At 32.0% G+C, this 13,365-nt stretch overlaps 1 protein-coding gene across 1 annotated transcript; it reads left to right on the plus strand.

Annotated features, from left to right (window-relative positions):
- The first annotated feature begins 2,742 nt into the window (after positions 1–2,742).
- On the plus strand, positions 2,743–6,318 carry LOC146909013 (uncharacterized). The gene is made up of 2 exons (XM_085729775.1): positions 2,743–5,613; positions 5,752–6,318. The coding sequence occupies exons 1-2, from the start codon at positions 2,790–2,792 to the stop codon at positions 6,108–6,110; spliced, it is 3,183 nt and encodes a 1,060-aa protein (XP_085585901.1). The 5' UTR covers positions 2,743–2,789; the 3' UTR covers positions 6,111–6,318.
- Positions 6,319–13,365: the final 7,047 nt, after the last annotated feature.

Here is a 13,365-nt window from a genome sequence, read left to right on the forward strand (position 1 = left end):
TAATAACACCAACACTATAACATTATTAAAAAAAAATTATAGGATAATTAGAATTGCAAAAATGTTGACCCAAAATCCCCTATTCTCTTTATATATAGTTTATATATATAGTAGATGTGTAAAAAACAGTGTATTTAAAGGAGATAATTAAAAGATAAAAAGTCAATCCAAAATTAATATATTTATTTTATACGTTGGTATAGAATACAATAGATGTCAACACTGGAACCTCTTATCCTAATTTTTAATAAGGCTTTATTAAAAATTAATAATTTGGTCTATTAAAAAAATTGGCAGGCATCTTTCTTCATAAATCTAGTGACAGTTTTATAATCACGAGGCAGGCATATTTTCCAACAAATAACATATTCTAACAGAGTCAATTAAACTACGTTAATGTAAGAGGAATACGAATAAGAAGAAACAAACAAAAATAGCAGTCACTGGATTATTTTTGTTCGTTTGATAAGAGTAGTTAGATGACCAATGTTCCCAAAAATAAGTTAGATGATTAATGGACAAAAAAACGATTTTTAATCTAATATTTTGTTTGGGAGTTTGGAGGGAGGGGAAGAAAAGGCTTTGGGGGAGAGAAATATAAAAGATAATTGATAAATCTTTCACATTTTTTTAAAAGAGTATTTTTTTAAAAAGTGATAAATTAATACTTATGATTAATTTATTTTTAATTTTAAGAATATTATAACAACATATAACAATATATATATATATATATATATATATATATATATATATATATATTCCTAAAAAAACATATATTAAATTTGAAAATTCATACGATCCCTCCCAAAACTCTCCTCCAATACAATTTTTTAGTCCTCAAACGAGGAGAGTTTTATATTTTAAAGAAAAATAAGACCCCCAAAGCCCATACTTCCAATTCAATGTCTTCTATTTCTTCCACTCACTCCTTCCTTTTTTTTTCAAATATTTCATTTATTTCCCCTCCAAACTCACAAACAAAGCCTACACAGAAGAAATATCTATCGGTTTCTGTTTCTACACTCTTGATCAGTCTAATAGTGTTTCTTCTTCTAATTTATAACCCAAATAAGCTGAGCTATCTAAGTTTGCGATAGATTTTCTGCGTTCTTCATGATTCTTGCCGAGTTCAATCCTCAGAGCCAAAGCTATGCAGAACCCTAGTCAGTAGAGCAAGAACAAGATAATAAGAACAAAGTTATAGTGATAATTAACACACGATTTATATTAATCATTTGGTCGATGGTCAATGCATATAAAATAATACAATTTGTTAATAGATATCAATTTTTTGTTTACCGTATAGAAAATTAAAATCAAGTCTTTGTTGAAAGGAAAAATTAATTCCCATTTTTAGGTGTGGATAGTTTGATTAAATAAAAATAATAATATAGTAACAGTTGAATGACATAATCAATTCTTATTTCTTTTGGAAGAATAATCAATTCTTTGTTGAATGGCAAGAAAAAAGAAAGTGGTATTAAGCTCCGTCCAATAAATATTCAGGCATCTTTAAATCGGCTTATTTGTATTTATCTATTGAAATAAACAATTGTGACATTGTTTGTGGAAACTTCTGAGAACATATTATGATATGTTCATAAGTTGTTTTCAACTTATGTTAATAAGTTATCGGTGATACTTCAAGAAAACATTTAAATTGCATGTTCCTGATCGAATGAATACAATAAACCATATGTTCCTTAAACTCCAAGGTACCAATGAATATTAGTAAAAACCTGCCTAACAATAATAAAATCTGTTTCCAAACCAAAAATGATTCCAATTCTTTTGAACAGCCAGCTCAATAGCTCAAATATCCCTCATTAGCTCTGCTAGAAGGGAACAATGAACCGGGATGATAGCTGGAGCCTTTATATAATGAGGAGGGACATAAAAAAATTCAAAATTTTCTGAACAAAATAGGTGTTATAGAAATTAACCTTTTTATAATTGAGTTGCTGCTGCCATGTTCATTTGATTAATCAATTAAAAAAAGATGAACACTTTGGTGCCCTGGATTTTGTTTTTTGTTTGAACAATCAACATTAGTATGTTAAGTTAATTTGTTAGTTTAAGTTGAAGGTGGAAATCGAACTCGAGATAATTTGCTAATATAAGTTGAATACCTACTCATCATTCATTCATTTAATATATACCATTTTTTGATATTTCATTATTTTAAAATAATTTAAAATTAATTTTATCGACATAGATCCGTACTTAACAAAATTCCAGTGGACCAAAAAATTTCCTAAAAAAATAGTCTTCATCTTATCACTCAGTTAGTCAGTTTGCACTAAAATTTGAGGAAGACTTAGAGCAATAGAAAAATATGACCATAAAATTTTAGAAAGACTTAGAGCAATGGAAAAATATGACCATAAAATTTGAGGAAGACTTAGAGCAATAGAAAAATATGACCATAAAATTTGAGGAAGACTTAGAGCAATGGAAAAATATGACCATAAAATTTGAGAAAGACTTAGGAAATATGACCATAAAATTTGCATTAATGTTCCCTTAGAGCAATGGAAAAATATGACCATAAAATTTGAGGAAGACTTTTGACATAATCTCATTTTCACACATACTGTACCCACTATTACCAATAAAAAAAATATATTCACACACCCACATGGTTATTTTTTTTATAATGCTTATTCACACACACCCACATATTCATTCTTTGCTTTAAACTCAAACTTATAAATATATACAGATCCCTGAAAAATTCATAAATCATCTAACAATATTGATTAGAAAACAATCCATCTACTTGAATAATGGCACTATCCACATTCATCATGATTCTGTTCATAATTTTGTTCACTTCATGGCCACAAGCTGTAGCTCAAGACAGTGAAGCAAAATCAGCTCTATTAAAATGGAAAAATAGCTTTGACAACCAAAGCCAAGCTCTCTTGCCAACTTGGAAAAATACCACAAATCCATGCAGATGGCAAGGAATTCACTGTGACAAGTCCAATTCAATTACTACCATAAACCTTGAAAGTTTTGGACTAAAAGGTACACTTCACTCTCTCACATTTTCTTCATTCACAAACCTCACAACCCTAAATATCTATAATAACCACTTTTATGGAACCATTCCTCCACAAATTGGTAACATCTCAAAAATAAATACATTGAATTTTTCTCTAAATCCTATTGATGGTCCCATCCCTCAAGAAATGTTCACATTAAAAAGTTTACAAAATATTGATTTTTTGTTTTGTAAATTAAGTGGAGCAATCCCTAATTCCATAGGAAATTTAACCAACCTATTGTATTTAGATTTAGGAGGCAACAATTTTTTTGGCACTCCTATTCCTCCTGAGATTGGAAAATTGAACAAATTATGGTTTCTATCAATTCCAAACTGTAACCTTATTGGTTCTATTCCAAAAGAAATTGGGTTTTTGACAAACCTTACTTATATTGATTTGTCAACAAATTCTCTATCTGGTTTTATCCCTGAAACCATAGGCAACATGAGTAAATTAAATTTACTTATCCTTTCTAATAACACAAAGGTTTCTGGTCCAATTCCACACTCCTTGTGGAACATGTCTAACTTGAACATTATCTTACTCTATAACATGAGTCTTTCTGGTTCAATCCCTGAATCTGTGGAAAACTTGATTAATGTGAATGAGCTTGCACTTGATCACAACCGCCTTTCTGGAACCATTCCTTCCACAATTGGAAACTTGAAAAGTCTCACACGTTTGTTTTTGGGATTCAATCGTTTTTCTGGATCAATTCCTGCCTCTATAGGAAATTTGATCAATTTGGATATCCTTAGTCTCCAAGCAAACAATCTCACTGGAACAATTCCACCTACAATTGGAAATTTGAAGCTGCTTCGTGTCTTTGAACTATCTACCAATAAACTTCATGGTAGAATTCCAAATGAACTCAATAACAATACCAATTGGTATTCCTTTGTTGTGTCTGAGAATGATTTTGTTGGCCATTTGCCGTCTCAAATATGTTCTGGTGGAAAATTAAGGTTCTTAAATGCTGATAATAACCGTTTCACTGGTCCAATACCAACAACTTTGAAAAACTGTTCTAGCATCCGAAGGATCAGAATTGAGGCAAATCAAATAGAAGGTGATATAGCACAAGATTTTGGTGTGTATCCAAATTTGCAATACTTTGAGGCGAGTGATAATAAATTCCATGGACAAATTTCACCAAACTGGGGAAAGTGTCTTAATCTTCAGAACTTTATAATATCTAACAATAATATTTCTGGTGTTATACCATTAGAACTTACTCGTTTGACCAAGCTAGGTAGGCTTCATCTTTATTCAAATCAATTGACTGGGAAACTTCCAAAGGAATTAGGAAACATGACATCATTAATGGAACTCAAGATTAGTAACAATCATTTCTCGGAAAACATCCCAACAGAAATTGGATCGCTACAAACACTTAACGAGTTGGACCTCGGAGGAAACGAGTTGAGTGGCACGATACCGAAAGAAGTTGCGGAGCTACCGAGGTTACGAATGTTGAATTTGAGCAGAAACAAAATTGAAGGAAATATTCCATCTCTGTTTGGTTCAGCTCTTGAGTCACTTGATCTTAGTGGCAATCTTTTGAATGGAACAATACCAACAGCTCTTGAAGACTTGCTGCAGTTGTCAATGTTGAATCTCTCACACAATATGCTTTCAGGAACCATTCCTCAAAATTTTGAAAGGAATTTGGTTTTTGTTAATATATCAGACAACCAGTTAGAAGGCCCACTTCCTAAAATTCCAGCTTTTCTTCTTGCTCCGTATCAATCATTAAAAAATAACAAAGGCTTATGCGGAAATATCACAGGTTTGGTTCCTTGTCCAACAAACAATAGTCGAAAGAGAAAAAATGTCATTCGATCGGTATTCATTGCTTTAGGAGCCCTAATATTAGTGTTGTGTGGTGTTGGAATTTCAATTTATATTTTTTGTCAAAGAAAACCACGAAAGGAAAAAAGCCAAACTGAAGAAAAAGCACAAAGGGCAGTACTATTTTCAAATTGGAGTCATGATGGGAAAATGACGTTTGAAAGTATCATTCAAGCTACTGAGAATTTTGATGACAAATATCTCATTGGAGTTGGAAGTCAAGGAAATGTTTATAAGGCAGAGTTGTCCAGCGGTTCGGTTGGTGCCATCTATGCTGTGAAGAAGCTTCATTTAGTAACAGATGATGAAATGTCAAAGTCTTTTACGAGTGAGATTGAAACATTGAGAGGAATCAAACACAGGAACATCATCAACCTTCAAGGATATTGCCAACATTCTAAGTTCTCATTTTTGGTTTACAAGTTCATGGAAGGTGGAAGCTTAGATCAAATACTAAACAATGAAAAACAAGCCATTGTATTTGATTGGGAAAAGAGGGTGAATGTTGTCAAAGGTGTCGCCAATGCTTTGTCCTACTTGCATCACGATTGCTCACCTCCTATTGTTCATCGTGATATATCGAGTAAAAATGTTCTTATCAATCTTGACTATGAAGCTCATGTCTCCGACTTCGGGATCGCTAAGTTTCTAAAGCCTGATGAAACTAATCGGACCCAATTTGCAGGAACTCTGGGGTATGCAGCTCCAGGTTAGAACCATTTCCTTTTCCTCTCTTATATAGAAATTAAAATCATCATATCATTTTTTTTCATAAAATACACCACTTGATTTAATATTGAAACTCATTGATTTGTGCAAAATATAACATAAGTTCATTTGTTTGCAGAGTTGGCACAAACAATGAAAGTGAATGAGAAATGTGATGTATACAGTTTTGGAGTACTTGCTTTGGAAATCATAAAGGGAGAACATCCTGGAGATCTCATTTCATTATATTTGTCACCATCTACAAGGCCATTGGCTGATGATACATTATTGGCAGATGTTTTAGATCAAAGACCTCAAAAAGTTATGAAACCAATCAATGAGGAGGTTATCTTGATTGCAAAGTTAGCATTTTCTTGCATAAATCCAGAGCCACGTTCTCGTCCAACCATGGATCAAGTATGTAAGATGCTTGGAGCAGGAAAATCACCTTTGGAAGATCAACTTCACGCGATCAAACTAGGACAACTTCTTCATTAACTCATTGAAACACTCTATTGTATATATAATAATATCCTTGTCTTTTTCTTGTTTCTTCTGTTGTAAGCTTTGAATATTTCTTGTTTCTTCTGTTGTAAGCTTTGCATATTAATTGTTTCTTCTGTTGTAAGTTTTGTATATAATCAAGTTGATATAAATAACATTTCAATGTGAATTTGGTTTTATCGAATTCCTAGATTAAACTCAATACGGATGCTGATAGTGATGTTAGTACTGAGCTATGGAAAATTCTTGGATTAAAGCTTGCTTTTCGAAGAGCCTTTCATCATATTATTGTGGAGAGCGGTGATGAGTTTCGCTGGCAACATATTTTCACTCTTCGGAGAAGCCAACCATATGGTTGAATGTGGATGCATTAGCCAAGCATTGTTTTAGTCTTTCTTTGTCTTCTCAGTATTTTGATTTTTTGTTTGGATCATGTCAAAATAAATATGAGAATTGACATTATCTTATGCCGGCGAAAAGACGGGTACTCACGTATCCGTCTTTCGGCTTTTTAATTGTGCTAAAGTTTGAAAATTATAAACGGTGTTTTTCTATAAAAAAAAATTGATTTTGATTAAAAGTATAAATATAAATGATTGTTGCTTTCAAATTATAACAAATCAAACTAACATTGTTTATCTATTTCAATGACACCAGCGATATAACAAAAAAACATAATCTAAATTTTTATCTTTTTAATGACACCAACAACAATCATTATTATAGAAAAAATTGTTTTAGAGTATAATTGGAATAATAAAAAAGTCAGTCCAAAATTTTATGCATATAGTTGGTCTAGTTTGTAACACTTTTTAAAGCTTAAAAGGGAAAGAAACTGGACATATAATCATGTTGTGTTTGTTACATTTTTTTTTATAATTTACTCCCATCAATTATCTTTTTTTAAAGAATAAAGGATAAGGAAAAAAATTGATATATCATGGACTATAAAGATTGAATTTGTTACACTTTTTTTAATATTTAAATTTACTTACTATCTATTTATTATATGTGTTATTTGTATTTAAAGTTAGAGAATAATTTATGAAAGACACATGAAATCCGCCCAAAAAAGACAAAACATGCTATTTTCTTTATATGGGTTGTGTACTAAACTAACCGCTATATCTAGCTTCAATTAATCACATAACTTCACATGTAAAGGTAACTTTTCAAAAACTTCTGGCCATTTCCCGATGCAAGATTTTTTAATTCTGAAACATTTCAATATTAAAGTGCATCCCTCTAATGCTCCCTTGATTAAAGAAGTCATTTGATCTCTCTCACATCAAAATTGGACTAAATGTAATACAGATGGTGCCTCAATTGCCAATCACATGCAATCTTCTTGTGGGGGGGAATTTTTAGAAGTTCTAATGCTGACTGTATGGGTTGGTTTGCAAAAAACCTAAGGCATGGCTCAGCCATTATGGCAGAATTCAGTGCACTTTTGATGTGAAAAAGGTTGGAGGAATTTTTGGTTAGAAAACAGATTCAAAGATTGTTATGCTTGCATTTTCTTCATTTTTCATTGTTCCTTGGCACATAAGAAACAGATGGTCTAACTGTTTGGTAGGGTCGTTCCTAGAGTATTACGGGCCTTAGGCATAATATGGAAAAGGGTCTCTTATATAATACATTATAATTTTTTTTAGCTCATTGTTGTGATTTTATGTGTTCATTTTTTCCCCCGCTTTTTACTATGTCTCGTATGATTTTGCATTATCAAATTCAATTTTGCAATCTTTTTAATCAATTACTTCATATAAAAAATCCTTTTAAACAATTCAAGAAAGTTGACGTTACAATAATGATAAAATTTAATTTTTTGGAACCTTTGAAAAACAACATTAAGATTAATTTCTCTAGTAAGCCCATTTTCAACTAAAATATAATTTGTTTAGTTATAAAATTGTCCCAAATTCTTGGATAATAAATATTACCAATATTTTTAAAATTAGTGAGGCACATTATTAGGTACAAAAGGCCAAAAAAAAATATCACCAATTTGTTCGAGAATAATATTTTTGGTACATTATTAAGAAGTAAAAAAAAAAATTATAGGGAGGGTGTATATAGAAATATTTGTGTATACGGGGGTATATATAGTAAATTACCAAAAAAAGGGCCAAAAACTTTAACAGGCTTCAGCCCAGCCTTTCATCATGACAATGATTGGGCCTTTTAGTAAACTTTGCTATATACACACTCAAAAAACCAAATATTTCTACTTACACCCCCCCCCCCACCTTAAAAAAAATTAGGGCCCCTAATGGCATGAGCCCTAGGCCGTTGCACCCCCGGCCTATGCCTAGGGCCGGCCCTGCTGTTTGATCAAGGTCAGACAAATGAACTTCGTAGTTAGTCAGATTTTTAGAGAGGGAAACACTTGTCCTGATATTTTGGCTACTATGAGCTTATCTATCAATGATACAGCATGGTGGGATGAAGCTCCAATTGAGATTAGACGTGAAATGATTAGGAACAAGTTAGGACTTCCTAACTACAGATTTGTAAATTTTTTAGGTTGGCTTTGGTATAATCCTCCAACCTATCCTTTTTGTATTTCTCTTTCTTTTTATATATGATATTTTGTGATGCTTTTTTTTGGTTAAATAATTTTTTTTTTGGTTAAATATTTTGTGATGCTTTGCATCACTAGTTTAAAAACAAAAAAAAAACCACTATATGTTCTTGTTTATTCTCTTTCTTTTTTGCAAAAAGAACTCTGTTGGAGAACTCTATATTGTTGTTAACATAATAAAATCAACATAACACCAGGGAAAAAAAACGTAATAGAGAATTTGTGAGTCTCGATTTCATTATGATTGCGAAAACTAAGTTTTTTTGCAAAACAGCGTAACCGTTTTTGTTTTTGACAAAGATTAGTGGAGTTTTTGACAGAAATTATACACAGGAGTTAAGCATGGCGACAACAATAATGTGCTTTGTTTTTTGTTTTATGATGAAAGGGATTTTGTTCTTGTTTTAATTAATAAATAAATTAAAATAAAGTAACAAAATTATCCTTATATTGAGAGATAGTTTGAATAGTATTAAGCAGCCATTTATTCAAAAGCAAGTAGGAGTAGGTCTGTTAACTTACTCCTTTATATTTTTAGGTGGGAGTAAATTAGCAACCCTCTATATATGTATGTGTGTGCGTAAAGAAGGAAGTTCTACTAGCAAACCCTAGCAAAACTCTAACCCAACTAACAACCGTAGCATTCAAAATAATACATTTGTCTTTGAATTATCAAAATTATCCTGTCAAGTCTAGAGCCACTCAATTGCATAGTTTTCAAAAACTTCAATATTAGGATATGTAAATAGGTGCACGACTTTATGCACGTCCTTTAATAATAGGTGCACGCTTTTCAAATCCATAAACTTTTCTTTAGCCACACAATTTTGTTATTCAAAAAATATTATGCATAGAACAAATCTTTTTACTAGATTCTACACGTTTATCAAATCCACAAATCTATCTTAAGCAACTCAATTGCGCTGCTCAAAAAAATAATATGCATTGAACAAATCTTTTTACCTTATTTCCAAAAAAGTGGCATTAGTTCTGCATTAGGTAAGTAAAACATAATATCTAATTTCATATGCAAAGCAAAATCTCACACATTAAACCTCCTCTTACTCCTCCTTTCATTCCCAATCTTCAAAATCCTATCAATCTCAAAGCTCAATCTCTCCTTCCTCACTAGCAAGTGTAACGCCCTCCTTTTTATTTAATTAGTTTTAGAATATATTTATATATTTATATGATTTATATGAGGGATATATGATTTGTTGAGATTAGATGTCTTTTTATAATTTAGTTAATATATTTTGTTGAGTGATATTTTGTTATGTTATATGTTTGTATTTACTAGCATAATATATTTGTTAATTGTTATAGATATATATTTGTTATTTGGTGTATTATTATATATTTAGTAGAGAAATATTATTCATTAGAATATGAGGATTATTAGTGTAAGTAAAATTGGAGGTTAGAATAGAAAGAAGAATAAGTTGTTGGGCCTAAATAGATTTGGGAAGAATATTTTAGTATTATAAATATGTTTTATCTTGGTTTTTCGGGTGTCAAACATTGATTAAGTTTGAACCTTTTTAACCTTTGATATCTCATTTTTTCTTGGGAAGGGAAAAAATAAGCAAAACCCTTGAGAATCGAGGTCCGGGAGTTGTTTTCGCTACGGGAAGGTGTTAGGCACCCATAACGACTATAGTATCCTATAGGAACCGTCTTTAATTTCTACGCGCGCGCTTTATTTTTAAATGCTATTTGAAAAAATGATATTCACACCTAAAGTTTACTAAGTCAAGAATTGGAGGGAGAAGAAGATGTTTGAACTTTTATTTTATTTGAATTGAAGGAATATTGGTTCCTTGCCTACGTACCCTTTTAAGGGATCAAATCCACCGTAGTTCTCTTCCAAAAATGTTTTTTTTGTTTTTGTTGATTGATTTTAAGTTTGAAAATGGAATTTTGAAGAATGAGAGAGAGGCCTCAAGGGCATAAGATTTGGAAAATGTGAGGTGGAATTAGTTATCTTGCAAAAAAGGTCTAAGTATGATTAAAATTCATTAAGGTTTTTGTTTAAGGAAATGAAAGGAAAATCAATGGGATTTTGATCCAAAGTTTATTTAGAAAATGATTTGAGTGAAGTTGTTCATATTTTTTGGGAAAAGAGAATTTTTCTAAGTACCGCGATTCCTAAACATACATCTAAGGCATACATTCCCTAAACATACATCTAAAGTATCCATGTGATGTGGGTGTGCATGTGTCGGTGCATGTGTCGGTGTACATCATTAGAGTCCATTGTCCTTTACATATGCCCTAGTTTACATTCTATGGTCTTGCAAGAAATTAAAATTGCATAAAAGAAATTACAAAGTCCCTAAGTTTTACATGCTAAGCCTTGGCAAAATTTAAAGTGCAAGAAACAAGGAATTAAGAATATAAGATGGAGGATGAAATGCTCGTGGATGAATGAAACATGAAATGAAAGGGTTAGTAGCATAAGGCATAATAGAATAGAAATTATAAGCAAGAAGAAACACTAAAAAACTTTGACAAAAGGTCACAAAATCTTAACATAAAAGTGGCAAAGATGTGCCTAAAATTTATCATAAAACCTAAACAAGTATATAACCCATAATCCTCACATCATGACAATTTTCTAAAGGCTTTATTACAATCAATGATATGAGAATTATAAGAACACATGCAAGTCAAGAATCATGATATATTTTAGACATACTTGGCACTTTATTTTCACAAACAAACATTCACATGACTTGTAAAACAAGCAAACACATACAATATATTCACATGCAGTAAAAACACTTCAAAACAGCAAGAAATTCATTACAAATTCACACTTCACAAATCAATATCATGTATCATGATTAGGGATCAAGAACATGCACTTTTCACAAATTTTTAATATAAAACATCACAAAATAGCAAGAAAAGCACCACATTATTTTTTTTCAATTTTTAATGTGCAAAATCATCACAAAAATATCACAAAACTAACAAGAAATATACATGAAATTTTTTTTAGAATTTTAATGGATTTTTAGACTCAAGAACATGCAAAACTTCACAAATTTTAACAAAAATAGTAAACAATTTAGCAAGAAATACCACATATATTTTCCCTCAGGTTTTAACATATAACAATATCACAAAAATGTCAAGAAAATTGTCAAGAACATGTAGAAAATTTTTAGGAATTTTTTTTATCAAAGTTTTGAACACATAGGGGTGCAAACAGCAAGAAACAATATTGAAATAGCAAAACCAAAGCAAGAAAACGAAATCCAGTAAAAAGAAGCCCAGGCCCAAGGTCTTTGATGGATCTAGACTATCCAAACGCATCAGGAGCGTTGGATTGATCCAGCTCCATCAAACCCCAGATCTAGTGGTTGAAAACGAAGCAGAGGTGAACCAGGACTGAACCGGTCTGGTTCAGATGTTTATAAAAAGGCTAAGGGACCGGTTCAGTCCACTTCTCACTTCTCTTTCTCTCTCTAAGCTCTCTCCTAGTGAGAGAAGCTCTGCAACTCTCTTCTTCTCCTATCACCTTCTCCGATGAACACAACGACGGAGGTACGGTGGCCCGCCGGTGGCCCCGCCGTACCTGGACACTTTTTCTGAAAATTTTTACATCGTTGTGTTCGTCTTTGACTCCTCTTCATGATTCTGAAACTCGTTTTTTGAAATAATGCCTAGATATGAACAGATCTACGCTTGAATCTTTCGGTTTCTATGTTTTCAAAACTTTTCGAAACTTCTTGAAATGAAACCCTAATCTAAACTATTTTTTTCACTGATTATGAATATGAGCTTGGATTTACAAAATAAACGGCGAATCTTTGTAGATTTACATTTTTAGGGTTTCGTTTCAAACTTTTTCGAATCTTTTCAAAGTTCTTTGAAAGAACAAGTCCAAAAACTTGTTAACCTACTTCAATCCACCGTTTATTTGTGCTTACGAACTTTCGTTGAGCTTTTGCAATGAAAACGAAGAAGTTTTGATGATTACCTGAACTTTGAATTGGAGATTCGAACAAAAAGATCCTTGAAAGCTTCTGGTAAGTTTGGACCGAAAATAAATCGGTGTTCTTCTCTCTTTCTTCTTCACTGGTTCAGAACTTGCTTCTATTCTCTCTTCTTCTCACTTCTCTTACTGTGATCGTACGAATTCTTGGAATTTGTGCTTGAATTGCAGTTTCTAAGGTTCGATGATGATGATTCAGTGGTGAATCTCTGAGAACTGTGATGAATTTACTTCAATTTGGCTTAATTTTGATTCTGGTAAAGTTAGGGTTTCGTGAACGTTCTTCGTGTTCTTGGCAATTTCTGAAAACAGTTAGGATTTTGATCCTTGGGAGAAGAGAGAGAATGGGAAACTGTGTTTGTTGAGTTGGCACTTTGTGAATGGCATTGAATGAATGAGTCTTCTCTGTGCATTGGTGATGTGGCCTATTTATAGCTGACATGTGTATTGCCTTGACCAATGGATTCATGACACCTGGACTGGGCTCATTTGGCTCGGCCTTGGACTAATTTGGGACTTGGGACTCTTTTGCAATTCTTGAAAGTTAAAGGACCAACCTGCAAAACTAAAAAAAAGACAAAAACAAACTTGATACAAAATAAGGACCATTCTGCAATTGTTAGAAATAATGGGACTGGACTGCAATTTTTAGAAAAAGGGCT

This window comes from Medicago sativa, chromosome 7, assembly GCF_051527215.1.
Source record: "Medicago sativa cultivar Bolivia chromosome 7, Bolivia_mono, whole genome shotgun sequence".
Taxonomy (NCBI): domain Eukaryota; kingdom Viridiplantae; phylum Streptophyta; class Magnoliopsida; order Fabales; family Fabaceae; genus Medicago; species Medicago sativa.